The sequence below is a fragment of the Typopeltis vanoorti genome, chromosome 10 (assembly GCF_054136105.1).
Source record: "Typopeltis vanoorti isolate ZY-2024b chromosome 10, IOZ_Tvanoo_1.0, whole genome shotgun sequence".
Lineage (NCBI taxonomy): Eukaryota > Metazoa > Arthropoda > Arachnida > Uropygi > Thelyphonidae > Typopeltis > Typopeltis vanoorti.
In genome coordinates this window covers 7,651,784-7,677,763 of record NC_143558.1, presented here as the reverse complement: position 1 = coordinate 7,677,763, position 25,980 = coordinate 7,651,784, and the positions used below count along the sequence as shown (strand labels likewise).

General features: G+C 37.4%; 1 protein-coding gene across 2 annotated transcripts in view; it reads right to left on the bottom strand.

Annotated features, from left to right (window-relative positions):
• The window catches only part of BTBD9 (BTB (POZ) domain containing 9), a 271,031-nt gene that overhangs the window by 25,547 nt on the left and 219,504 nt on the right, over nucleotides 1-25,980 (bottom strand). For both annotated transcript variants that reach the window (XM_090398752.1, XM_090398751.1), the window contains exons 8-9: nucleotides 20,514-20,623; nucleotides 3,436-3,625 (exon numbers count right to left, since the gene is read on the bottom strand). In XM_090398752.1, the coding sequence (XP_090254878.1) occupies nucleotides 3,436-3,625; nucleotides 20,514-20,623 (300 nt within the window). The remainder of the gene's footprint in view (nucleotides 1-3,435; nucleotides 3,626-20,513; nucleotides 20,624-25,980) is intronic.

Genomic DNA, 25,980 nt, shown 5'->3' with positions numbered 1-25,980 from the left:
AATATCTTGACATATTCAAACATCATGGTCAGCTTTGGATTGCTCCTTTAATGTACCTTTATTATTATTTAACACCTCCAGGGAGTCCAAAAGACTCATTAAGGGAGGACAGTTGCTCTACAACTCTGTCTCCACCACACAGTCCACCAACTGACCACAACTACATCAATGGCATCCATCGCTGACCACCACCACTAGTTTTCCACAGACAATCACAAACATCCATGCCCATGGCAGGATTTGAACCCACAGCCTTTTGGCTGGAGAGCAGATACACTAACCACTCAGCCAGCCAGGCCAAGACTTTTGACCTTAAGCCAGATTTCCCTATCTGACATTTTTGAATTATTCAGATTCATCACTTACCATTTAATCAGGTTGTTTTTCATGGAAATGAAAACTATACAGTGATGTGGATATTAGTTCCATTTACAATTTCAATTGTTTCTACAATCTAAGTACCATGTGCTTTGTGCTTTATAATGATTGTAATTTGTACTAGGTCTGTAGATGCTCGCTAGAAATTTAGCAAAATATTTCTAACCACCAGAGATTTGATAAACACCAGAAGACAAAAACAATAAATTGTTTTTGTCTTCAGGTGTTGTTTATAATAATAAAACACTACTGTGAATAACCATGGAGCCTCTGTAGCTCAGTTGGTATAGACCAAGCCCTTTGGTTGGAAAGACCTGGGTTCGATTCCCATCCAAGATGAGAGGAACCTTTATCTGGTCTCTTTCAACTAAAGGCAAGTTAGCTGGTCTCATACAGAGGTGGGGGATTTTTTCACCCAGAAACTAAGGTTTTTTTTTGCCCCCCAGAAAAGGCAAACTGGCCCCACGAACACATGCATCTACAGACATAGGACACACCCAGAGGCATAGGGCTCCTCATTCTCAAGGCAGTTATTGTTCCGAATTGTAATAAGCCATGTCTAATATGAATGTAACAGGCCACTGGGGCCTAATATAAGTACGAGGAAGAGGATAACAGCCAACATCTAAATATCTATATGTATAAGGGGAGGCTGAAAAGTTTCTGATAAACCCCTAGAACAAAAATGACTGTTTTGTGCTATTGCACATAGGACACACTGGGAGAGCATAGTGCTCTTTATCCTCGAGGCAGTTATGGTTCTGAATTGTAACAAGGGAAAGACTTTCTCAGGAGATTGCAAATGATGCAGCTGTGGAGAATATGTAGAATAATGTGCAAGTTACAAGGTTCTATCTTAGTTCCTTCATGGTGATTATTATAACTTCTCAGCACATCCTCACATGTGAAATTTGTACTCAACAAGTATTTTAAAAAATACATCTTTTAGTTTTAATTACTGCAATCAAGGTTTCATAATTTTACAATTATGAAAATTCTTTGATTACCTATTGGTTTTAAATAGCAAATTAGAGAATTTACTACAGCTGTGTTGCAATTAATGCGGGTTTGAATAGTGCAATATTCGATTTAGTGTGAAATATACGATACCAGGTCATCTTCAATGCGAATCAAAATACAGTTTGTGTAAGGTTAGCACGTACACAGTTCAGGTTAAGAAATCACTGTTTGGTTTTTAGACACTGCTACTTCACGCCTGCACATTCGTTTTTGAGATCTGTTTTAATAATTTTTAAGTACTGTTAACAAAATGGATACAAGGAAGATTCCTTCAGATAAAACCACTGAGTGCAAAAATGAAGAGGCTTGTTATTACATTAGGGCAAAAATTTGATGTAATTGAATGACATAAACATAGTCATAGCAACTCAAAAATAGGATGCAATGTCAGAATGCCTGCTTCTACAGGGAATATTTTAAAACACATAGGGGAAATAAAAGAAAAACAAAAGTTGCATCTACTTTTTTGTAATTTGCAAACATCCACAAGGAATAGAAGTGTTACAAAAACACAGGGCATCTTTTAACTGTATGGATTGGGGATTGCAATCAAAAACACATTCCCCTTCAGTAGCCATTCAGACAATAGTTTTAAATTAGTTTAAGAAAGTGAAAGAAAAAAAAAAAAATGAAGTAGAAGATGCATTTAATGCAAGTGTTGATTGGTTTGATCGATTTAAAAATAGAGCTCAGCTGTATAATGTTAAAATTACCAGCAAAGTAGCCAGAACAAATGAGGACAGAGCATCTATATGTCTTGGTGGTTTAAAATAATAATAATAATTGAAGATTGTGGATATGCTGATCAACAAACAGTGGCGGATTAAGGATAGTTGGGGACCCTCAAAAAAATAATAAAAAAAATAAGTTAGGTGGCAAATAAATGAAATTTTGTACTTTTGAATTTTTTGAACTTCTGGATTTTTCTGCCTGTTAAAGGGTTAAAGGATGATAAAATAATAAAACTTTTTATTTTTTTTTTTACAGTTTTACAAAGTTTTTTTTTTACTTGCACTAAACTCAAATAATGAAAACACGAAAAGTCACACTAAAAAGTTATTTTTGAAACAAACACCTCACTTCTACACGATTCAATAACAAATGAAGTTAAGGAGCAACCAGGTGAAACTTCCTATCTCAGCAATGCAATCAGTTTTCGTGACCTCAAAGCTGTCAACAGCACCATACGCCGACATTGGTAATGCAGTTTAATTTAAAGCATAGATAGCGCACGCTGTTCAAAATACAAAATACGAAGCTTGTCAACTAGCGCCGACATTGGTATTGTGGCATTATTTGAAGCGTAGATAGTGCGCACTGTTTGAAATACATATTAAAACGTAGTAATTGTTTTGAAAAAATTTTCGCTTAAAAAATAATCAAAAATTTTATGATGTTTACTGAAAACAATCTATTTTAAAACACTATAGGAAAATGTCTCGGCTTGGGCCCCCCCAAAGCTTGAGGCCCCTAGGCACGTGCCTCATTGCCTTAATGGGTAATCCGCCACTGTCGACAAATATTTAATGTGGATGAAACTGATCTATTCTGGAAGAGGATGTCTTCTAGAACTTACATTTCTAAGAAAGAAAAACATTTCCGTCTATGCTACTAAAATATTTCTAAAGACAAAGGATGTTTTTTTGTTAGTGCAAACTTACCTTCAGGAATATTTAGAATGTTTTTGCACTCTGACTGTTAACAATACATTTATAAGTATATTCTTTTTATTCTTTACTGTAAGTAATGTTACATTAATACACATAAAAACTTAATTTTTATATTTTCTGTTTAAAATTTTTCATTGCTTATTTCTGTCAAGTTGGAATCATATTTTACATATAAGTTTGAATAGTGTAAATTTGAATAATGCAACCACTTCATGAGATTTGTTATCTATACTAATCAAAACCTACTTGCAGTTAAGTTCAGTCATGGCATAAAAAAAAATCCCCCTTGCCATAGGTATTCAACATTTATCTTAAATGTTTGTCACAACATAAAAAATTATAAAATGCAACAGAAGAATCTATCTACCTCATTGAATCAATCATATATGGTTGGGCCAACTGAATAACAATGGCACTACTACCTAACTGATGACACGTATATCCAGAATCCCAATCATAGTTTTCTGTATCACCATTGATTAGGGCATTTCGGCTGCGACTAACTCCCTCAATCACACAAGCACTTGAGGCTATAGTAGCAACATTGTGTGAAGGAACTAATAAAAGAAAAGGGGGGGAAATGTTTTAATAATTCACAAAAACATTTATAGAATTTCTCAGAAATAATTCTCACACAACTATGAAAACAAAATTCAAAATATAACTTGTTTATAAAAGATTTGCTACAGTCAATTTACTATAGTATGACTACTTTAAACAGGAAGGATTCCAACACATTAATTATAAACCGAGAGTCTCTGGCAAGACTCTCCACAAATTATGAGCTGCAAAACTAAGAGCGGAGTAAAGAGAATATTATGTACCATTATATTTTCCATTTTTGTTCTTCATCTCTTCACTATAAATCTTAAAGTAAAAATTTCATGAACAGCAGGCTATTTTTATTATTACCAGAAGTTTTATAAATTGACAACAGGTGCAACTAATTAATATATCTTAATTAGATGCCGACTGATTTAAGATAAACAAGCAGTGTGAGAGACAGTTATGGAAATGAGAGAGGGAGAAAGAATACGAGAACCAGGGAAAGAGGAATGAACGAAAGCGTAGAACAGAACAAGTGCAAAGAATAGAGAGGAGAGGAAGGTGGGTGATAAGTGAGAGAATAAAGTGTCACAGGAAAGAGTGATGGATGCTGGAGAGCAAGGAATGAATGGATCTTGGGTAAGGGGAGTTATGTATGGAGATTCAATGATTCGTGGCAATGCTTTCCCAGACAACAAAAGAATGACTATGACAATAAAGCAAGGTGAAAACGTGGATGAAATGATAGTGATGGTTGATATGAATGAAAGGGAAGATGACATGATAGCATGGATGTATGTGTCAAGAGGTCTGCAATGTGTAGATGATTAAGAGATATATGCAAGATCTGTAATCCCAGGCTTACAATCAAGTTCTGCAATCCAGCTATCCGAATAGTGAGGTCATCTTCCTGGGCAAACTATGTCCACAATTTCAACTGGCTCCCCTATTCCAACCCCACTGACCAAGCTGGATGAGAAGCAGAACTTTGTTATAAGTATTGACCTAACACAAATCATACATCTACTTACTTGAATTCCTGATAACCCTCTTCACTCTCCAAATACTCTATTAACCAGTTCTCCTTGCAGATACACTATAGTGGTCATCCCTCTTCTTGGCAACTCAGACCACAATTGTTGTACAAGTCTACTCTCTCACAGAACGCACCTCTGACAACCACTCCCAATATCATATCCTCCAGCACAAGGAAGTCAACTGGAATGACCACTGGAATTTCTACTCCTCTCCTTGGTTTTGACTATTGCTTCCACTCAGTGGTGAGCTATGGAAATTTTAACAACGGGCTCGCATCATCGAGCAAAAAAAAAAAAAAAGCCGTATTTCACACAAAACCTTTTATTAATACAGCTTGTGTACCAATTCCAATGAAAAAGTATGAGAGGACAATGAACCTCAAAAGGCTATCATTTTTAAACAAATATTTCATGATCTAAACATTAAATATTTGCACACAATCAACTGTGTTAATTTATCTTACATAAGAAAAACATTTTTAACTATCGAAATATAATAAGAATGAAATCTTTTATAATACATTTGATTGGCTACTGGTTTAACCATACGATTGGCTACCAGAAGGGAGAAGAGTAAAGTAGCACATGCGCTTATTTTATTTTCAAACTTGGGCGCATTCAACAATAATTCCAAATAATCTATACACTGCCGAATAGACTAATTTTTGTTAGGTTACCATATGAGTTTGTTGCTTAATATGTTTAAAAAAAAAATTTTTTTTTTTTTGAAAAAATAAAAAAGTAAACAAGAAGCTCGCAAATTTGAGAAAATTTAACAAGGGGCTCACGCGAGCCCTCGCAAGCCCCTTATAGCTCACCACTGCTTCCACTCATCTGACCCTTATACATGCTGAGCATGTGTCACAGAAATTATACTCACTGGCCTGAAGGCTTTCATCCTCCATTCAACCCATAATCCTCATCTGGTTTTCAAGCTCTGGTTCAAATGAAAGTGTATCAAAGCAGTCGAAGAAAAAACAATCGGCTTACCACATGTGACTCACATCAAGAACTCCAGCTTCTGCCTGTACCTTAGTATGCAACACATGCAAATCAGTCACCAGCAGATCCAAATCAGACTTCATAAAGGCCAACAGCAAAAAAATGTGCCTCCTGTCCAAATGGAAGCTGTGACTTCTGGTCCCTCGCTAAGGCCACTGGATGGAACTTCTGCTCTCCTGCACTGCACCTGTTAATACAGCAACAGCTGTTCAGCATCTCTTTACTGTGCAAATGCAAACAGTGAACCTGTTTTTCCTCTTCTTTTATTCCACCCACCTCTTTCCTCTGGAACAGTCTTTCTCATGAAGTATTCCCAAACAACTACAACTCTTCAAAGAAAATACCAATAATTTAGCTCTCACCTGCACCCCACAAATGGCACTGATGTGCTTATAGGTCTCTTGACCTCTTGTGTACAGGGATAAATAAATAAAGATTGCATTTGAATATGGAAGGACTTAGGCATCTGGAGATTGCTATTTCAAAGCAAGTGAATATTAGGGCAGAAAAAATAGTTGTCAGGGTGAATCGTAGCAGGGGTAGCCTATTTAGGAGATACTTAGGAGATGAGAGAATATATGGTATGTTACAGAATCGAATACAGTCTGGGAGGAAAAACAATAGGTATAGAAATACTGACAACACATTGATGTTTCTTTATAGAAATACTAGGAGTATCAGGAATAAAGGAAATAAATCGATGGCACTTGTAGCCTCAGCCTATCTAAAGATAACTGAAATCAGTGAAATATGATTGACAGAAGATTTGAGGAGTGTTGTCCTCGCAATTAGAGAATATGGACAAAAATGGCACCAGCAATTATGAAAGTGTATGGCTGAGGTGGGTAGGACAGGATATTTAGTGGGATGTTGCTATATAGGTAAAGGAATACAGAAAGTAATGAGCATAAAATGTTTAACCACCTAAACATGCATGTGGAAGAAATATATCAATCATCTTAAACCTTGTATCCATGTTATTTCAATGGAATATCAATAGTATTGCAAAGCAATTTTAACAAGCACTTTTACATCCATGGCAATCTTGACATGTATACACATTAAATGGGTGGTTAGCAAATAAGTATAGCAAGTGATCATTATGGGAAATTTTAACTATAGCAGTGTGGAGAAAACATCAGTAGTAAGGGAATGCAATTTATGAAATTCTTGAGGGACAAACATCTTAAGCAACATATAGTAGAGGGAACATGAGGATATCAAGAGTTTTGGATCTAGTGCTAACCTCAGAGGATTATCTCAGAAATCAGATAAGGGAAGCTCCATAGATGGAAAATATTGCTAGAGGTATTACAGTAGATGAGAGCTAGTTAAGAAATATTTATCGACAATGGAAAATTGCATTCCTCAAGTGATTTGGTGTAAAGTGAATGACTAATGAAATCAAACAGAACAGGAAATGCAAGAGCTCGCCTCTTAGTAATCAGCCTCAGGTGGAATGAATTTCCTGCACTTAGTCAAAATGACTTGAAATACAACAGCAAGCAGATTGGCATTCACACAGTGAATAACATGTCATAAGATACCACTAGCACATTATGTATATGAGTCAAGCAAGATCTCCATGATGCACAACCAGAACAAGGTTGAAAATTACAGCAACAACTGGAAGAAAAATGACAAAGCGGAGATGATGCATTGACAATTAATTATAAAAAAAGGAGCAGTAATGCAAAAATCCAGTCCTATTATCAGCCAGCATCAAAATTATCACTACACAGGGAATGTGCAGGGACTGGTGCAATCAACAGCAAACCTCGCAGAATCTTCCTAATACACTACATCAATATATGTGGCCTCTATTCAAACCTCAGTGATGTCCATTTCCATCTCATCTGCAAAACTGCACTTTTCCTGAGAGATATGCAAATTTCTACTCCCTCAATCACTACTCACTTCAGCTTTCCCAGTCACCCACTCTCGGCTCCTTTTGTCTGAAAGGTAGGGTTACACATGTTCACTCCAACATACCATGTCAAAGAGTGCCTAACCTGGAATCTCCTGATTCTGACTTTCTTTGACTGAAAATCTCTGTATCCCATTCTATGAAATTCATTTACTGTCTCTACCACTCTCCTAATGTCACATGTTGCCATTCTGAATTTTGATTTCCTCTTCTTGAGTCAATATTCCTTAATCCAACTTTCCTAACAGTGAGCTCATTCTCCTTGGAAGCTAACATTCACAACACCAGCTGGATCTCCTACTCCAACTGAACAGATTATCAAGCAGTTAGACAGGCTGAGTCATTTGACGTCACCAACGACCTTGCACAAATAGTACATATTCCTACCAGAATACCAGACAAATCCAACTGCTCTCTAAATACCTTGGACCTCTTCCTCACTAGTGACCATCCAAGGACAGTGAATGCAGCACCTCGACGTAGTTCAGATCACAATCTTGTGCTGATCTCTTTTCCCACGATAACACAAACACAATGACTCGCATTCTCACATTATATGGCATTAGAAGAAATGCCAAGTGGGGACAATCTACACACCTACTATGCCACATTTTTTCTTGGATGGATTATTGCTCCCAGCCATCTGACCCAAACCTATATGAGGTACATACTACAGAAATAATTCTTATTGACATGGAAACATTTTTCCATTACAACCTAAGTTACCATCTCATATCTAACCCATGATTCTCCCACAGCTATATAGAAGAATCTAGCATACCATAACTGACTTGCATCCCAAAACTCCATCCACATATACCAAAGTCTGTAATAGTTGTAAACTATCAAAGATGTCAAATACTGATTTTCAGAGAGCCAAAAGTAGGAAACTTGCATCCTATCCATAACAGCTATACATTCTGGTGTCTAGCCAAAGCCAATGGTTGTAACTTCTGTTGCAACCAGTGGCTTTGTATATAACATAATGTTGTTATATACGTATAATAACATAGTAATAATATATAATAATTAGTATAATTCTGTCACTTACAGGACAATGTCCAAGAATACTTTTAGAAATTCTTGAAAGTATTCTGAAAGCTGATGAACTGCAGCCAAAGTTTGACTGCAGGATAGTGAAAACTGCACATTTGAAGCCATCTAGTGTGAGACTGAGGCCAGCAGAACAAAATATACAGTTGGGTGCTGCTATAGACCAGGGGATGGAATAGATGATGGAGATAGTATGCATTGGCATATAGACTCAATGAGTGGAGGACAGGTAATAATTATGGCGGATTTTGACTATCATTGATTGGAAGAAGGAGAGGACATACGGGAGGAAGGAAATGGATTTTATGCAGTTCATAAAGAATAATTACCTGAGAAACGTGTAATGGAATATACTAGGGGTTCGAGAGTGCTCGTTCTAGTAATTGCATCTGAGAATTTGCCTATAACGAATATGACCATGCTGCCAACAATTGTGAGAACGATCATATGGTCTTGACTTGGGAGGTGGCTAAATGTGTGGAATTTTCAGTTAAGAGAGGGTATATGTGCAATTACCAAGCTGGTAAGTATGAGAAAGTTACAGGAAAAGCTTGGGAGATTGCTTGGATCAGTGCCATGGCATGTAAAACTGCAAGGAATGGATGTTGATAGCACATGGGAAGTGGTAAAGGAGTGTTTGAGGGAGGTAATGGCTGACTGCATACCCAGAGTCAGGAGAGTAAATCAAGTGCGAGTTAAATGGATAAATAACACCATTAAGCTTGAACTGAAAAAAAAAAAAAAAACAATTGTGGAGGGAATTTAAGGAGAAAGGTGACCTGCATGTGCACAAACAGTACAAGGCACAGGCCAGAAGAGTAACTAGTTTGGTAAGTAGAGCAAAAGCAGATTATGAAAGGAAGTTAGCAACGCAGGATAAAGAGAATCCCAAACAGTTCTTTCGATATGCTGCAAGTAAAAGAAAAAATGTATACAGCAGAATGATTTTAAGGAATGCCGATGGTAGCAAAGTAACTGAATCAGTCGAAATAGTACAATTACTAAGCAAATACTCTGCAAGAGTATATCATCCAGGCAGTGATATTGCAGGAATGAGGGAACTGATGGCTTATATGAAAACTAAGGTGAATGAAATCAAGGTGAATAGCATATTACTGAACCTTAATGTCAATACATCTGTGGGATTGGATGATATACCAGCTCAAGTCTTACATGAAGCTGCAAAGGAATTTTCAGTGCCCTTGACCATATTGTTTAATCTAAGTCTCAGCTCTGGGTCCCGAGGGGAAAATAGTTCCATTGCAAAAAGGAGGCTCCATGACTGCTTTTGCAAATTACTAACCAATCAGCATATCAGGAGTCATTATCAAAGTATTGGAGAAGTTGGTCAAGAGCAAAATACAGGAATAGCAGCATGGTTTTGTGAAGGGTAGATCAAGCCTCAGAAACTTACATTTTATAAGAGTGATGGCTGAATTGGATAAGGGTTTACAGTGATACTGATGGACTTTGCAAAGGCCTTTGAAAGAATACCACATGGAATTCTAATCAGTAAACTGCAGCACATTTGGATGGATAGAGGGTTGGTGAGATGGATAGGAGGATAGTTAAAGAGATATCAGAGAGTAGTTTATTCAGGAGAAGAGTCCAAAAGAAGGTCTGGGACTAGTGGTGTGCCGCAGAGTTCTGTTCTTGGACCACTGCTATTTAATTCATTCATTAATGATATAGGAAAGGATCTGAGAGGAACTGTTCAGTTATTTGCCAATGATGCAAAGCTGAGTAGAGCAATGGTGAAAACACATGTCCAAATTTTGCAGGATGATTTGGATAGATTGGCAGACTGTACTAAGGTGAATGGATGTCAGTTTAATGTGACAAAGTGTAAGGTTATGCATTTTGGGATGAAAAGATTATCATCAGTATACCACATTGGTGGAACTATACTCCAGGAAATTGCCAAAGTCAGAGACTTGGGAATGTTGGCGGATAGGGAGTTGAAGTTTGGGGGGGCACATAGCAAAAATGGCTAAATCACCTCATCAGATCACTTGGTTAATGAAGAATACTTGGATGAGCAGAGACAAGCAGGTTATTGATAAGACCCAATGATAAGCAGGTAACTTGATAAGACCCCGTCTTGACTACTGTGCACAGATCTGGGCACCAGGGTTTCTTGGTGATGGGGAGGAAGTAGAGGATCCAGAGGCAAGTGACCAAGATGGTAGCTGGTCTATGGAATGAACCTTACAAGAACAGGTTGAAGATTTGTGTTTTACAGAAACTGGCTGATAGGCAAAAAAGGGATGATGTAATTGAGACATTCAAATTACTGAGGGGTTTTTACAAGATTAATTCAGAAGAAATTTTTCAGAACAGGTGTGGTGGTGGGAGAACTAGAGGCCATCCGTGGAAACTGAACAAGAGTGTAGTTAGCAAGGGTGTTAAAACTAGGTTTTTTTACTTGGAGAGTGGTGAATGAGTGGAATAAGTAGCCAGAACCTGTTGTGGGTGCCATGACTTTGAACGAGTTCAAAGCAAAGTATGATAAATACTGTGCAAATGCTGAATAGTTCTTGACATGATGTTTGGACCTCCCTTGATGAGTCTAAGGATCCCTTGGAGCTGCCCGTAATAATAATAATTCAGGTGTATAGGAATCATAAAAAAATCAGATATTGACAACATTCAATGAACATGTCCTAAAAGGTGACAGATTACAATTATCTGAATCAATATTTTCAAAAAATATCCTTTCCTAAAAACCAGATTTATCTTGATAACCTGATATTTAATCTAATAATCAATTTCCTGACAGATACCCTCATGGATGTTCAGACTATTATGACAGCACTATGTGATTAAGTTTACATAAATATCTCCTATCAACAATTTTCCTCCAAATTAGTCTTATTTGTCAGCACTCAAACATTGTTGAATGTAACATTTCATACTTCTAAGGCAAATATCTGTTGGATTTCTGCTCAGGACATGGACTGGTTATTACTAACACCATGTTCCAACATAAAATGTGCACAAATTCACATGGAGAGAAGAGGCTAGGAATAAGAAAAGTTTCAGTGACTATGTTATTGTTGATAGTGATGTTTTCTCCCTGGTGCAGGACAGCAGAGTGTACAGAGGATTTGAAATTGGAAGCGATCACTATTTAGTCTTGAGCAGGATAAAATTGAATTTCATATTGAAAAGAATAACATGTAAGAAAGTTTTAAAGCGAATAAAAGTTGAGCAGCTCAGATGTGAACTGTAGACTAAAATACAGAAAGATTATTGAAAATAAAATGAAAGAGTTTGAGAACAGGAATCAAACCTTGGAGATTCAGTGGCAAGCTCTGAAGAAAACATTGATTGATTCTGCCAGAGAGGCATGTGGTGAGGTTGTGTGCAAGGATAAAAAAATCAGAACTCCCTGGTGGACACAGGAAATTAAAGAGGCAATGAAGGAAAAGAAGAAAGCATATCAAAAGTTCCTGGCAAAATAAGTCAGCTTTTACTCTTACAGAATACAGAGACAAATGTAAGAAAGCTAAACAGTGTGTAAAAGTAGCTAAACAAAAGTCATGGGAGGACTTTGGCAAGAACATAGAAAATAAATATCAAGAAGGTGGCAAAATATTCTGGAGGTTGTTGAAGAAGCTTAGGAATGGAGGAAAGAGTGCTGTAAAAGGAGTTAGAGATGATAAAGGTGACATGAAAACAGGAGAAAAAGATATCCTTGAAGTATGGAGTAATTACTTTGAAAACCTGCTAAATGAAACAAGCAGTGATGACAGCACAGTGATAAAAAACACTGACCAGGCATGCAGTCAGGAATACATATCCATACTTGAAGTAGAAAAAGCCATCAAAGGCTTGAAATGTGGAAAGGCAGCAGGAGTAAAAGATATTCGACCAGAAATGCTGAAGTATGGTGGTATAAAAGTCTTACAGCAGCTGCACTGCATAGTTCAGAAAGCCGGGACAGAGGGATGAATTCCCGATGATTGGAGTAGAGCTCTCATAGTACCCATATATAAAAAGGGGAAATAAAACTGAATTTGAGAATTACAGAGGTATTTCCCTACTGAGTGTTCCTGGCAAGATCTATGCAAGTATACTTGAGAAATGGTTGAGAAGAATTGTGGAAGAAAAGCTTGGTGAAGAATAAGCTGGATTCATGCCAAATAGATGCTGTCAGGATGCATGGGAATATAACAAAGATCTGTATTTAAGTTTTGTCGATTTGGAAAAGGCATATGACAAGGTGCCAAGAGAGAAGCTATTCAATACGCTGCAGTTATATGGTGTCAATGGGGCATTATATCAAGCAATACTTAGTCTTTATTTGAGTTGTAAGTCAGAAGTTAGAATTGAAAGAAGTACAGGAAGATGGTTTAATGTTAAATCTGGTGTGAGACAAGGATGTACATTATCCCCTCTGTTATTCATTATCTATATGGATCACATTATGAAGGAAAGTGGTATTAAACCTGATATCAAAATTGGAGATGTTAATGTCAGTTCTTTGCTTTATGTGGATGATGTTATACTTCTAAATAAATCCGCTACAAGTCTGCAAGATTCTCTGACTAAATTGAATAGCTGTTGTAATAGATATGGTATGAAGGTCAGCAATAAAAAGACAAAGACAATGAAAATAGGCAGAATCATTGAAAATGTCAACTGTGTTGTGAATGGAGAACCTGTGGAACAAGTAAAACATTTCAGCTACTTAGGCACGATTTTTAGTGAAGATGGTAAATTAAATATAGAAATAGACAACAGAATCAGCAAAGCTGGTATGGTGGGAAGTCAATTGGATAAATTCATATGGAATAAGAGAGAAATTAGTCGGAACACTAAATTAGCTGTTACAAGACAGTGTTCAAACCAGTTTTAACTTATGGATCTGAGAGCTGGGTCAGAAGTAAAACACTTGACCAAAGACTAGAGACCACAGATATGAGAGTCCTGAGAAAGATTAGGGGTGTGAACAGATGGCATCAATGGCAATATCATATTAAAAATGAGGATATTAGGAAAGAACTTGACATTGTCAGCATCCAGGAATGTGTTAGCAGAGCTAATCTCAGGTGGTCACTTAAATAGAATGGGAGAGGAAAGATTAGCAAAACAAGTGTTCTCTGCCAGGTTGGCAGGAAAACGACCCAGAGGAAGACCAAGATATAGGTGGATTGATACGGTACAATGTGCCTTAGATGATAGAAATATAAGATCTGATAATGTTGGAGTCTTGACAAGTAACAGACTGATTTGGAGGAAAATTGTAGATAGGAAGTTAGTACTGATGTAATTTTTCCATGTAGTACTGTCATATTCTGTACACCCCTTGAGGGTACATGGCAGGAATTTGATGATGACTTCTAAGGCACTAATGACTGAATCAATCCACTGAATTCTTGGTCTTCTTCTGGGTCTCTTTCCTGCTATCTTGGCATCAAAAACCTCTTTTGCCAACTTTTACTCACCCATTCTATTTAAGTGGCCATATCACCTTAGATTAGATCACACATTCTTGAATGCTAACAATGCCAAGCTCCTTTCTAATATCTTCATTTTTAATATGATTCTGCCAATGATGCCATCGGTTCACTTCCTTCATTTTTCCTAGAACTCTCATATGTGGTACCTAGTCTTTGATGAAGTGCTTTATTTCTAACCCAACTCTCAGATCCATCCATGTAAGCAAACAAAGTTTGCGCCTGAAGTATCTCCAGGACTGAGGCAACTCGTGGTAAAGGTGGACCAAGTTGTCATCACTCCTTGTCTTAGTAACTCCCATAACGCAAAGCACATCTCCTTGCAGACATGTATAATGCTGTGCATTAAGGGAAGGGCCTCTATTTGCATTATGGGAGATACTAAGACAAGGAGTGATGAGAGCTTGGTCCACCTTTACCACAAGTTGCCTCAGTCCTGAAGATACTTCAGGAGCAAACTTTGTTTGCTTACACTTGGATAAAGGATTAAACTAAATTTATTATAGTCTAACCAAGTGGAAAAAACCTTCCAACATCTTTCTCTAAATCCAGAGTAATTGAATAATAAGGTGAGACACCTTTTGGCAACTCATATAGGTAAATATGAGTTCTCCATTGCATCCACCTTGGTATCACCACCTCTGGGTCTGTCTTCCACTGACAAGAAATTTAAAAAAAGGTTGCAACCGGTTGGAAGCTTGGGTGATGAATGGCAATGCGCCCATGAAGTTTTAACTGAAGCTCGGGCTGTTGCTGTCACAACCAGGTCCTGGGTGGGGGGTAATGAATGGCATTGCTGTAGCCCATGAAGTTAACTGAGGCACGTTTGTTGCTGTTATCCCTCGGATGAGATATGAGCAAATGAGGGACTCTGCTTGGTGGTGGGGTGAGCCTGTCACGGTGTAGAGCCAACCGGTTCTTCGAGTTCTTGTCAGTGGCAGGGTGAGCCTGTTACTGAGGTGGAACAACGTGAGTTTTTGGAGTTTGACCTGTACTTGAACACTCAATAAAGGTAGAAACCGGTCTGGGTAGTGGCTCTTCCCTTAATGCATAGCATTATACATGTCCACAAGGAGATGTGCTTTGCATTATGGGAGATACTAAGACAAGGAGTGATAGCTTCACTCCATAATGATAATTTCCTTTAGATTTATGAAGAAAAGAATGATTAACTAAGGCAGAGACCTCTATTTGCTTTGTGTGAAAGAAACAATGACATAGCATAGTGGAGAAGACTATTCTTACTAGAAAAACTAGAAGTAAAGAAAGAATAAGAAGTGATCTAGACAAATAATTAAAGTGTTATTGAATTTAGATGAAACAATGATTAAAAGAAAACTGAATGAGCTGATTAGTATTTTCAACTCTTTACAGTCTATATAGATGAAATAATGATAGATGTTTTTGTGAAAAACGATAGGATACAAACAAAGTTTGTTGGTGGTAATTCATATAACAAATAATGAGAAAAAATATAATGTGCTGGAGAAGATTTTCAGAACAGAAATAAATTTATATACAAGATTTGAGAAGCAAGATATTAAACAACTTGAAACAAAATGGAGTAAAAAAAGGGGAACATATAGTTCAAGTGGTCAAGTTTTGATAGCTGGAATAGATATAGAAGAAAACAGACTAAAAGGTACTGTCTTGTAACAGTCAATTACCAAAAGAATAGCAGAATTCCAAATCCTGTTCAAAAGAGGTTAATCAAGTGAAGCATTAGAAACATGCTGTTAAAGATTCACTGGATGGAGAAAGTGCCAGAAGTAAATCTGATGTGGGATGAAAAGGTAGTTACGTGACTCCCACCCATGAAAGGTTGTAAACCTGCAGTATATTAATACAGTGGTTAAGCTAAGGATTTTTTTTTTTTTTTATTAATTTCTTTCTTTTTTTTTTTTTTTTTTTGAAATCTTGCTCTATATACCAAACATGGAACTTTCAAGCTATTTCAGGTGCCCTACAATAAGTTTATTATGAATTGTTAATTATCTGAATGATCTCTAAGCAATTAGAAATCCTAATCACAATTCTGTATAAGGAAACTATGCAGTGTATTAACAAAGATAACAGAATATAACCAATAATTATTATTAAGAGAGACCTCTAAGGAGTCAGGGACTTATCAAGAGAGGCCACATAATACCTGCATCAGCTATCATACTTATTCTTGAATTCATACACACTGCTTGCACTCACAATATCCAATGGCAATCCATTCCAATCACACCACCCTATGAGAGAAAAATCTAGCCCTCACATCCTTCTTAGCAGCATTCATTCTCAGATTCCAAGGGTGTCCTTTCCCCCACCCTCCATAAACTGAAACATTCCATCAACTGAAATTCTGTATGATCCTTTCAGAAGTTTGCAAGTTTCAATCACATCAACCCTCATTCTCCTTTTAGATAGTGTCTGCACATTGACCTGCACACAAGTCAAAGTGAGGTATTATCAAGGCCTTATAAAGAGTCAAAATGACATCCTTATCTTTACATTTGAACACTCATTTCAGAATTGCAATTATCTTTTGAGTTGTATTTACAATCTTTGCTACATGGCCCCTGAACTTCAATTTCCTATCTACTAACACTCCAAGATCCTCAGCCTCATCAGTTTCTTCCAGCATAATCCCACCAATATAATACAACATTGGATATCTAATCACACCAAAGTGAATGACTTGACATTTACTGACATTGAACTGACACCCATTTTCCCCTTCCCATAATTCCGGCCTATTCAAATCATTCAGCAAGTACTTCATATCAGCAGCATTCCTGATTACCCTACCTATCTTTGCATCATCAGCAAATAGCTGTATGTCACTTGTCAAATCCTTCCCAATATCATTAATGTACAGATTAAATAACAGTGGACCAAGGACTGATCCTTGTGGTAACACCACACCACTGGCTACCTTAAATTTTGCAGAAACTCACATCTCCATATACTAGTTTTTGATATCTGTCAGCCAGCCACCCTCTTAATCCATGCTAATATTCTTTAATCCAAACCCATACTCCCCAATTTATGCAACAGTGTACCATGCTTTATTCTGTCAAAAGCCTTAGCAAAGTCCAAAAGTATCATGGTGCATCCATTCCCCTTGTCTAGTTCAATGCTATCACTGTTATAGAATGTGAGCAAGTTGCTAAAACATCAACCTTCCCTTAGTAAACTCATGTTGCTCATTGCTAAGTAGAGATTCACTGTCAACCTATTTCTGAATGCGAGTCCTAGCCACGAAGGTCTGTAACCTAACCAAATTTTACAAAATCTTCACCACCACACTTGTGTAATGGAATTACCAGACATTCCATTCCTGCAGAATCTTCCCTGTTCTGATACTCATTAAACAGCCTGGTCAAAGGAATAGCCAGTTCAGCTGAACACTCTTTTAGCACATGTGCTGTTATCCCATCAGTCCCTACTGATGAATTCTTATTGTGTTTGTGCAACAGGTCTAATACCTTATCTTCATACATCTGAGGTTCTTCATCCAGTGAAGATGTAGCAGTGACATCAATGTTGCATACACCAGGTTGATAGCTTTTAACAAAATGGGCACTCATTAGTTGAACAACCTCTTCTGCATCTGTTACCCTCATGTCTGAATTTGGAGGAGTTATTCTTTCATATTCATTCTTTCTTTTACTTGCAGCATATCGATAGAATTCTTGTCGGTTCTTTAGCATGCAGACCCAGTTTGTTTTCATACTCAGACTTTGCTTTATGTACAACAGTTGCGGCTATTCTAGCCTGCTGCTTATAATGTTTATAACAAACGTCATCGTTATGCACACTGTATTCCTTCCACATCATCCTTTTCTTACGAATCTCTTGCTTAATAAGATTACACATCCATTTGACTCCTACCCTATTTATTCTTTGAACTCCCAAGAGACAATCTGATATCGCATCATTTAAGTATTGTTTAAATGCTTCCCATGGACTATCGACATTCTTTCCATCCAGCAACTAATAACATAATTTCCCACTTTGTAATTTAGCATGTAACCATTTCTGAATGGAATATTCATAAACTTAGTCACTTCCCAAGTGAATACCGCATGATCACCGTCACTAACCGGAGACAGTGACAGTTATGTTCTCGTGGAAAGGCTTAGACGTTGGTTATGCATTTTTTTTTTTACTAGGATATACATTAAAATAAATTTTAATATACTTCGATATTTCGGCAACGTCACGTTGCCATTTTCAAGGAACTTAAGAACAAGACACGTGCATGCAAGCACAACAAACAGTAAGTGAGGAAGAAGCAGGAAGCTATTATTTCTCCTAAAGTCCTGATGGTGCCTGCTAGGTGGGCACCATCAGGACTTTAGGAGAATGTCCTCAAGAATACTTTTGGTATTCTTGGGCGATTGGGCTGAAGGTCTTCTGATGTAGGTTTCCCAAATTTGAGACAGTCTCATGCAGCCAAATTTGTTGAGGTTTGGATTGTTTCTTAGCGCTGAAGCTGATTCAATGAAAAGCCTTTCATATTTGTATTATCATGGCTTTCTTCTTAAGAATAATTATGTCTTTAACTGAAACGTCCTCTGACACTATAATCAACTCTAACACTCTCTGACCTCGAGTTCCTTCTGTCACATGCTGCTCGAAGAAGTTGTCCTGCAACAGCTCAATAAGTTCATTTTCATTCTTGTCATGAGATTCTATTGCTACCCAATCAATATTTGGATAATTAAAGTCTCCCATTAATTGCTGGGATTTATTCTACGTTTTTCTTTTTCGTGCTCTTTTCTAGTTGGTGATGCATTTCTTCATCACTAGCAACCCATCCACCAGGTCTGTAACAACACTCCACTATGAAATCGATCTTGTTAGATTTCACCTCACACAGATAGCTTTAAACTTGCTGCCACATGAAATACTGTACCCTTTACACTCGATACCAGTTAGTATGTCTGATTCTGATAACCAGGTCTCACTACAATGACATCTTTTTGTTGGTTTCAAATGCTGTCTAGAGTGCAAAAAAATGTTTATAAGGGCTTTTCAAATGAAAATAATTGGCCTTCTCATATGGAGAAGGCCAATTTTTCTACCTGGAAATAATTTTGTCCTTTAAATATCTCTCTGGAAAACAGATCTACTAGAGAATACACACACACAATAAGAGACTATGAAGAAACAGAATTAAACACCTTATTGCCAAAATAAACTTTGTTTGCAAGAAACTGTTTCTTAAAGCTCTCACGATTTTCTGCCTTCCACGTCCAAACTACATAAGTGATCATAAAGTTTTAACCATCTCATTTATATAGATTTTCAGTGTCATACCTAGAACAAATACTAAACACAGCAGTCAACTATGGTATACGAGACAGATTAATAGAACTAAATACAAACCATCTAAACCCATTTCCTGTATTAATCTTACTATTACTACTGCCATTCACGATTTCTGCTTTGGTTGAATTTAATTCCTATGTAATCAGCAATCATCCTCCCCTTTACTATCTTATCCTTCCTTTTCCTGAATAGACTAACACCTATGAAATTCTATTCCTGTAAGGATGGATTACTCTTCTATTCACTTTTATTCCTGATGATTCTGGCAATAATGAACATGAACAAATAAGCAGATTGAGATAAATCCTCAACCAAATCTGAGGGACTCAGTCATCACTTTTCTTGCCTAACAAAACTAGTCCTACATTCTTGGGATCATCCTTTCAATTCTCTCTCTCTCATATTACCTTTTAACTTAATGCATGCATTCATTACTGTTCTGCCACATAGTTCTTTCATTTAAATTTACTCTTTCACTGAACAATCCAGCCTGCAAGTACAGTTCCTTCCAACCATCAAAATCACTCGATATACAAGTCTGCAAAATGAATCATTCACCATCAATTCTTATGTCAAAACTTGGCAAGTCACAAATCATTTGACTTTTGTTCTCTCTCTCTCTCTCTCTCTTTTGCCTCAATCAAAAACTTTTCTCCACATAAGTGATTAATTCTAAGCAACACAATTACATCTGTATAAAGCCTTAGTGACATCATAAATCTTGGCACCTGGAAAACATTTGCTACTTATTCAACTAGCACAGTTCTAACCACAGCATCACCATAGATCATAATATCCTTTCCCACCCTTTATCCACTTCTTTTTTTTCATATTTTCTTTCTTCCAGTGTTTTACCTCCTTTCTTAAACCTTTCCCACTAACCAATCTTTTTCAATTTTTCTAACATCATACCACTTCCCCTCCCCCAATTACTTCCATATCACCTATCTCATTTCTTTCACTCTGTCATGCACTAAACACTTCATGCTCACATTTCTTTCTCAGAATATCAGAAACAGACAAAAATAAAATCTCATTTGTATTGAGAAAACTTCCAGATGATATTATGAATTAGTCAGAATCAGATACTTACTAAGCAAGCCTTTTTCCAATTTGAAAGGTCTGTTAGTAAACATACACTCAAATGACACCACATGAAATACCCTGTTAACAGTGTTGTGTGTTCCCACAATCCTTATATATCTGAAAAAAAAAAGTTATGGATTTATTCTCAAAGTTTATATATTATTCAATCCTTAAAAAATACAGCCTATCATAGACATTTACATATTGCATTATTTCAAAGATACTGCTTATCCTGAAATGAGTTTCATTTACATGCAACTCAATTTCAGGATTGATTCCACAGTGGAGATGGAAACTAGTTTAATCACTAAATTATGATATATATATATATATATATATATATATTGCAATCTAGACCATAACGTTTGCATGCGATTATATCCATTTACTGTTGAATATTTACTTTGTTGTATAACAAGATATTTGTATATATGTAGCTTAAAGTGTATGAACGCACAAGGATACATGACTGTCCCATTTCAAACGATTCAGAATCACAATTCCCAGATCTTTAGCACAGAAAGTCCAATAGTATAGTTAAGAATAAGAATGGGTAGGCAATGACATCATACAAGGGTAACTGTGGGCACAAGGAAATGTTGAAATTCATGCATACAAATGCCAGAAGTAATAAGAAAGAGGAGTTTTAAGCACTGGTCAGCTGGACTAGTCCAAAAAGCACAGACATCAGCAATAACTGGTTGACAGAAAATGATGGTTAAAAAAGGTATACAATTGTATTATATAGAAGCATTGTATTTGCAGAGATGATAGAGGAAACAGGACTAGGATGACAGGAATTACTAATGCTAGCTCAAGAACTTCAATGAAATTAGGAGGATTTTAGATTTAGGATGGTATCAGATATATTGTAAGGCTATCTGGTGTGAGATAAAGTTAACAAGACATAATATATTGGTTGCTGTTATAGACTGGGGGGGGGGGGGATTCTGCAGGAAGATGATGTGGATGCCATGAACTGACCAATTAGCATGAGTGCAGGCCGAGCAATTAACATGGGAGACTTCAACGTAGCTAATGTACTCAGTCATGCTAAACCACCAGAAAGAAATCTATCAAAAATTTGAAGCTCTGCAAGAAATGAAAGACAGCAGAATAATAATTACCAATGCAGATAAGGAAAATGCTGTAAAAACTCGCACGTCTTAGTGAAATATTTTCATTATTTACAATTTTTTTTTTTTTTTTTGGTGTTTATAAGAATTACATCTGTCATGTAAATTTTATCCAATATGGTAATTTTATATTATTCAAGTTATCAGTTGACGTGGGAGCTGTAATATGGCAGATATGCTGTGACATAGTATTCTCAATATAAATCTTGGAAAATGAGCATGTGCATTAATAATATTGCTGACCTGTTTGGCCGAGTGATTACTGTATCTACTCTCCAGCCAAAAGGCTGTGGGTTCAAATCCTGCTGTGGGCATGGATGTTTGTAATTGTGTGTGAAAATACTAGTGGTGGCAGTGGGCAGTAGATGGCATTGATGTGAATGATGGTAGTTGCGGCACATTGTAGTTGGTGGATTGAGTGGTAGAGATGGAGAGCAGTAGAGAAAGTGCCCTCCCTCGATGAGTCTTGACTTCCTAGAGGTATCACGTAATAATAATAATAATAATAATATAAGAGGGCATTATGCTCGTTATTGAGAAGACAAAAGGACAGGAGTCAACATGTTGGAAAAACAGAAGCTCATCAACAGTGATGTTTGTTGAAGAGAAGAAACAGCAGGATAAGAAGGTTGTTGTCAGAAAAGATGAGTTGGCAAGAAAGTAAAGGAATCAGCAGTTAATTACTCTACAGCATTAAGTTAAATAAATGTCTCAGAACTTTCTTGAATCACCTTCAAGAATAAGGAGATGTGTGGTAAATGCATGCTGAAGTAATAAATAACATCCATTGTGAAAGCTCAGAAAAATGGAACTGTACTTGGACTATTCAATTAATATGTTCCCCTTTCTTTTCTATCAATATTCTTATTTACTATATGAAAGGTTACCTTTGTTGAGCTGAGTGTTAAACTTTATTGGCAGAAATATTTTTGTATTTGTTGAATAGGATATGAAAAAGATTTGTTTGAATCCATTATAATTAATTTAAGTTTGATTATGAAAGGTTCTTTGTGATTAATAATTAAACTATTCAATTGGACAATGGTGGGAGTGGGTGGAATGTTGGCCCATGTGCTATGTGAATCCAAAAACTGACGGTGCCTCTGACAAAGTTGTTTAATCTAAGTCTCAGCTCTGACAAGGTTCCAAGGGAGTCAAAAATAGGAAGAAACAGTTCCATTACATAAAGGTGGCTCCACGACAGTAGCAAAAAATTACTGATCAAATAAAATTTAAATTTTAACTTGAACCAACTTTTTCAATACTTCAACTACTACTTTTTAGATAAACAACATCCATCGTGAACTCAAATGGCTCCAAGACAGTATATTGATAAATATACTGTCTTTGAGCCACCTTTATGTAATGGAACTTTCTCGTCCTCTTTTCGACTCCCTTGGAACCTTGTCAGAGCTGAGACTTAGATTAAACAACTTTGTCAGAGGCGCTCTCAGTTTTTGGATTCACATAGCACATGGGCCAACATGCCCCCCACTCTCACTGTTGTATTCATGTTGATATTTTTCCAACTTGCTACCCACTCCCACTGTTGTATTCATGTTAATATTTTTCAATATGTTGAGCACCTCCTATTTATTTACCTCAATTCTCACATCAGTGTTACATCAACAATTGCTATATCTCCACCTGGATGATGATATACCCTTGCAAAGCAATTTTACGATATATAATAAATATCTGACGTTTTCTCCTTTTTTACATTTAACCGATAATGAAAGATATAGTTATGGCTCGAAGTAACATTTGATTTCAATTCTATCACTTCGTTGGATAGCTATTCAAGTTCGTATTTTTTTAGGATAGTGGACTCATTTCAATATTGCTGATGACGTGAGAATTGAGATAAACAAACAGGAGGTGCTCAGCATATTGAAAAATATCAACATGAATACAACAGTGGGACTGGGTGGCATGTTGGCCCATGTGCTATGTGAATCCAAAAACTGACAGAGCCTCTTATTTTTCTTATGCTATCTTAAATAGAATTTAGCTTTGATGTAGTTTCTAAATAATTTTATCTGTTATTTTTAATATTATATATATATACATATAAATTTTTTTTTATATTATATTTTCACTAGAGGTCATGCCAGTAGAATAACTGTTGATCAAATCATTGTCTCTTTAGCATACTGTGTGAAATGTAACTCAGCTTGTCCTTGTATATTTGTATATACACACATGGACAAAGAAATTAGCGCACCTGGAAGAAAACATGGTACAACTGCGAAATTAAGCAAATAGCTAGAGAGCAGGGTGGTATGCAAATGATCCAAGTTTGGTCTGATTGCGTATGCCCACACACCCTGTGGTGGCGCTGCAAGCACGAACCGGCAGCCTTATAAAGACGGCATGTAATCAATAGCCGATTAAAGTGAAAAGCACCGGCTGACGCAAACTAGAGTACAGAGTGACAATAATGCTGGGTAGATGCCTGTGACATCAATTTAAGCAACTTACGGACTTTGACAGAGGCATGATCATCGGCCTGGAAACCAGAGGGTAATCAGCGCACCATATAGGCGTGCACATGAACTGTTCTGACCATACCGTCCGACAGTTTTGGGAACTGTGGACACGTTCCGGCACTACCACACGGCAGAGCGGCACTGGTCGGATCAGGAGGATTGACGGATCGTGCAGCAAGCACAGAGGGATCCCACGGTGACCCGGTTCACTATACAGGCAGATGTAGGGGCTCCTGCGTGCCCACAAACCATTTCCCAATGCTTCACGGAGGCGAATCTGCAATCCCAGCACCCCTTACGTGTGCTCCCATTAACACTGCAACATCGCCGACTCTGTTTGCAGTGGTGCCAGGCGAGAGTGACGTGGAATGCCAGACTGGCGACGTGTAGTCTTCAGCGATGAGTGCCACTTCGTCTTGGGGACAGATGATCGTGTCTGGGTGTGGAGGACCCCTGGTCAAGGACACAATCCCGACCTCGGTATTGAGCGCCACACCTCTCGCACTGCAGGCATTATGGTCTGGGGAGCCATAGCCTATGATAGCCGATCACCCCTCGTAGTGGTACGTGGCAAATTGATGGGGCAGTGGTATGTGGACGACATCCTACGGCCCCACGTTCTCCCATTCCTGGCCGGGATACCAGGAGCGCTATACCAGCAGGATAATGCCTGTCCGCACACGGCTCAGTTTGCCCAGGCCTGCCTATGTCATGTACAGACACTTCCATGGCCTTCCCACTCTCCAGACTTGTCCCCTATTGAGCATGTTTGGGAGCAGCTGAAATGGCAGCTCCCACCGTGCCGCAATATCCGGGATATGGAACACAGCGTCCAACACGTGTGGGCCAGTCTGCAGCAGGACAACATCAGGCGCCTGTTTGCCACCATGCCGGACCGTATTGCAGCATGTAACAGCACACGAGACGGTGCAATGCGCTATTGATGATGACTGGATTACGTACCACAGATCCCTTTGTAATTGTCCTTCAGGTCTGTTTTTGCCATCATGTGCATCACTCACCTGTATCATTACACCAATAAAATTTCAGTTGAATCCTATGCTTCCTTCTTGGTGCACTAATTTCTTTGTCCATGCATGTACTCCAGATGATGACCATAATATGAATTTCAGGAATTTGCTACGTAGCAAGAAAAAGAATGATTATGGAAAGATAATTTTACTCAGTGCTAATGGCAGGAAAGTGATGGAAGCAGAAGAAATAGTTCAGTTACTGAGATAACGGAATGATGTGAGCATTGAGGTAGATGAACTGGTAGATGAGCTATCAAACTGTGCAAGTGGAGTAACAGTGCCTCTGATGAAGTTTGCTTCGTCAATTTCAGGAATTCCAGTACTATCAGCATGATACAAAGTATTATCACCACCATCATTTTCCTGATATGTAACTCCTTGGGGTTACATATCAGGGATGTTCAGGTTACTATGGCAGCACTACATGATTAAGTTCACATCACTAATTGTCTATCAGCAATTTTCCTCCAAATCAATCTATTACTTGCGAGCATTCCAATATTGTCATATCTAACATTTTATACTTCTAAGGCACTTCTGACTGAATCAATCCACCTAGATCTTCCTCTGGGCCTCTTTCTTAGCATTTTGGCATCATACACCTATTTTGCTAACCTTTCCTTGCCCATTCTATTTAAGTGGCCATAACATCTTAGATTAGCTCTGCTTACACATTCATCATAAAATTCCTGCCATGTACCCTCAAGGTGTACAGGATATGATAGTACTACATGAAAAATTTACATAATTACTAACTTCCTATCTACAATTTTCCTCCAAATGTCTGTTACTTGTCAAGACTCCAACATTATCAG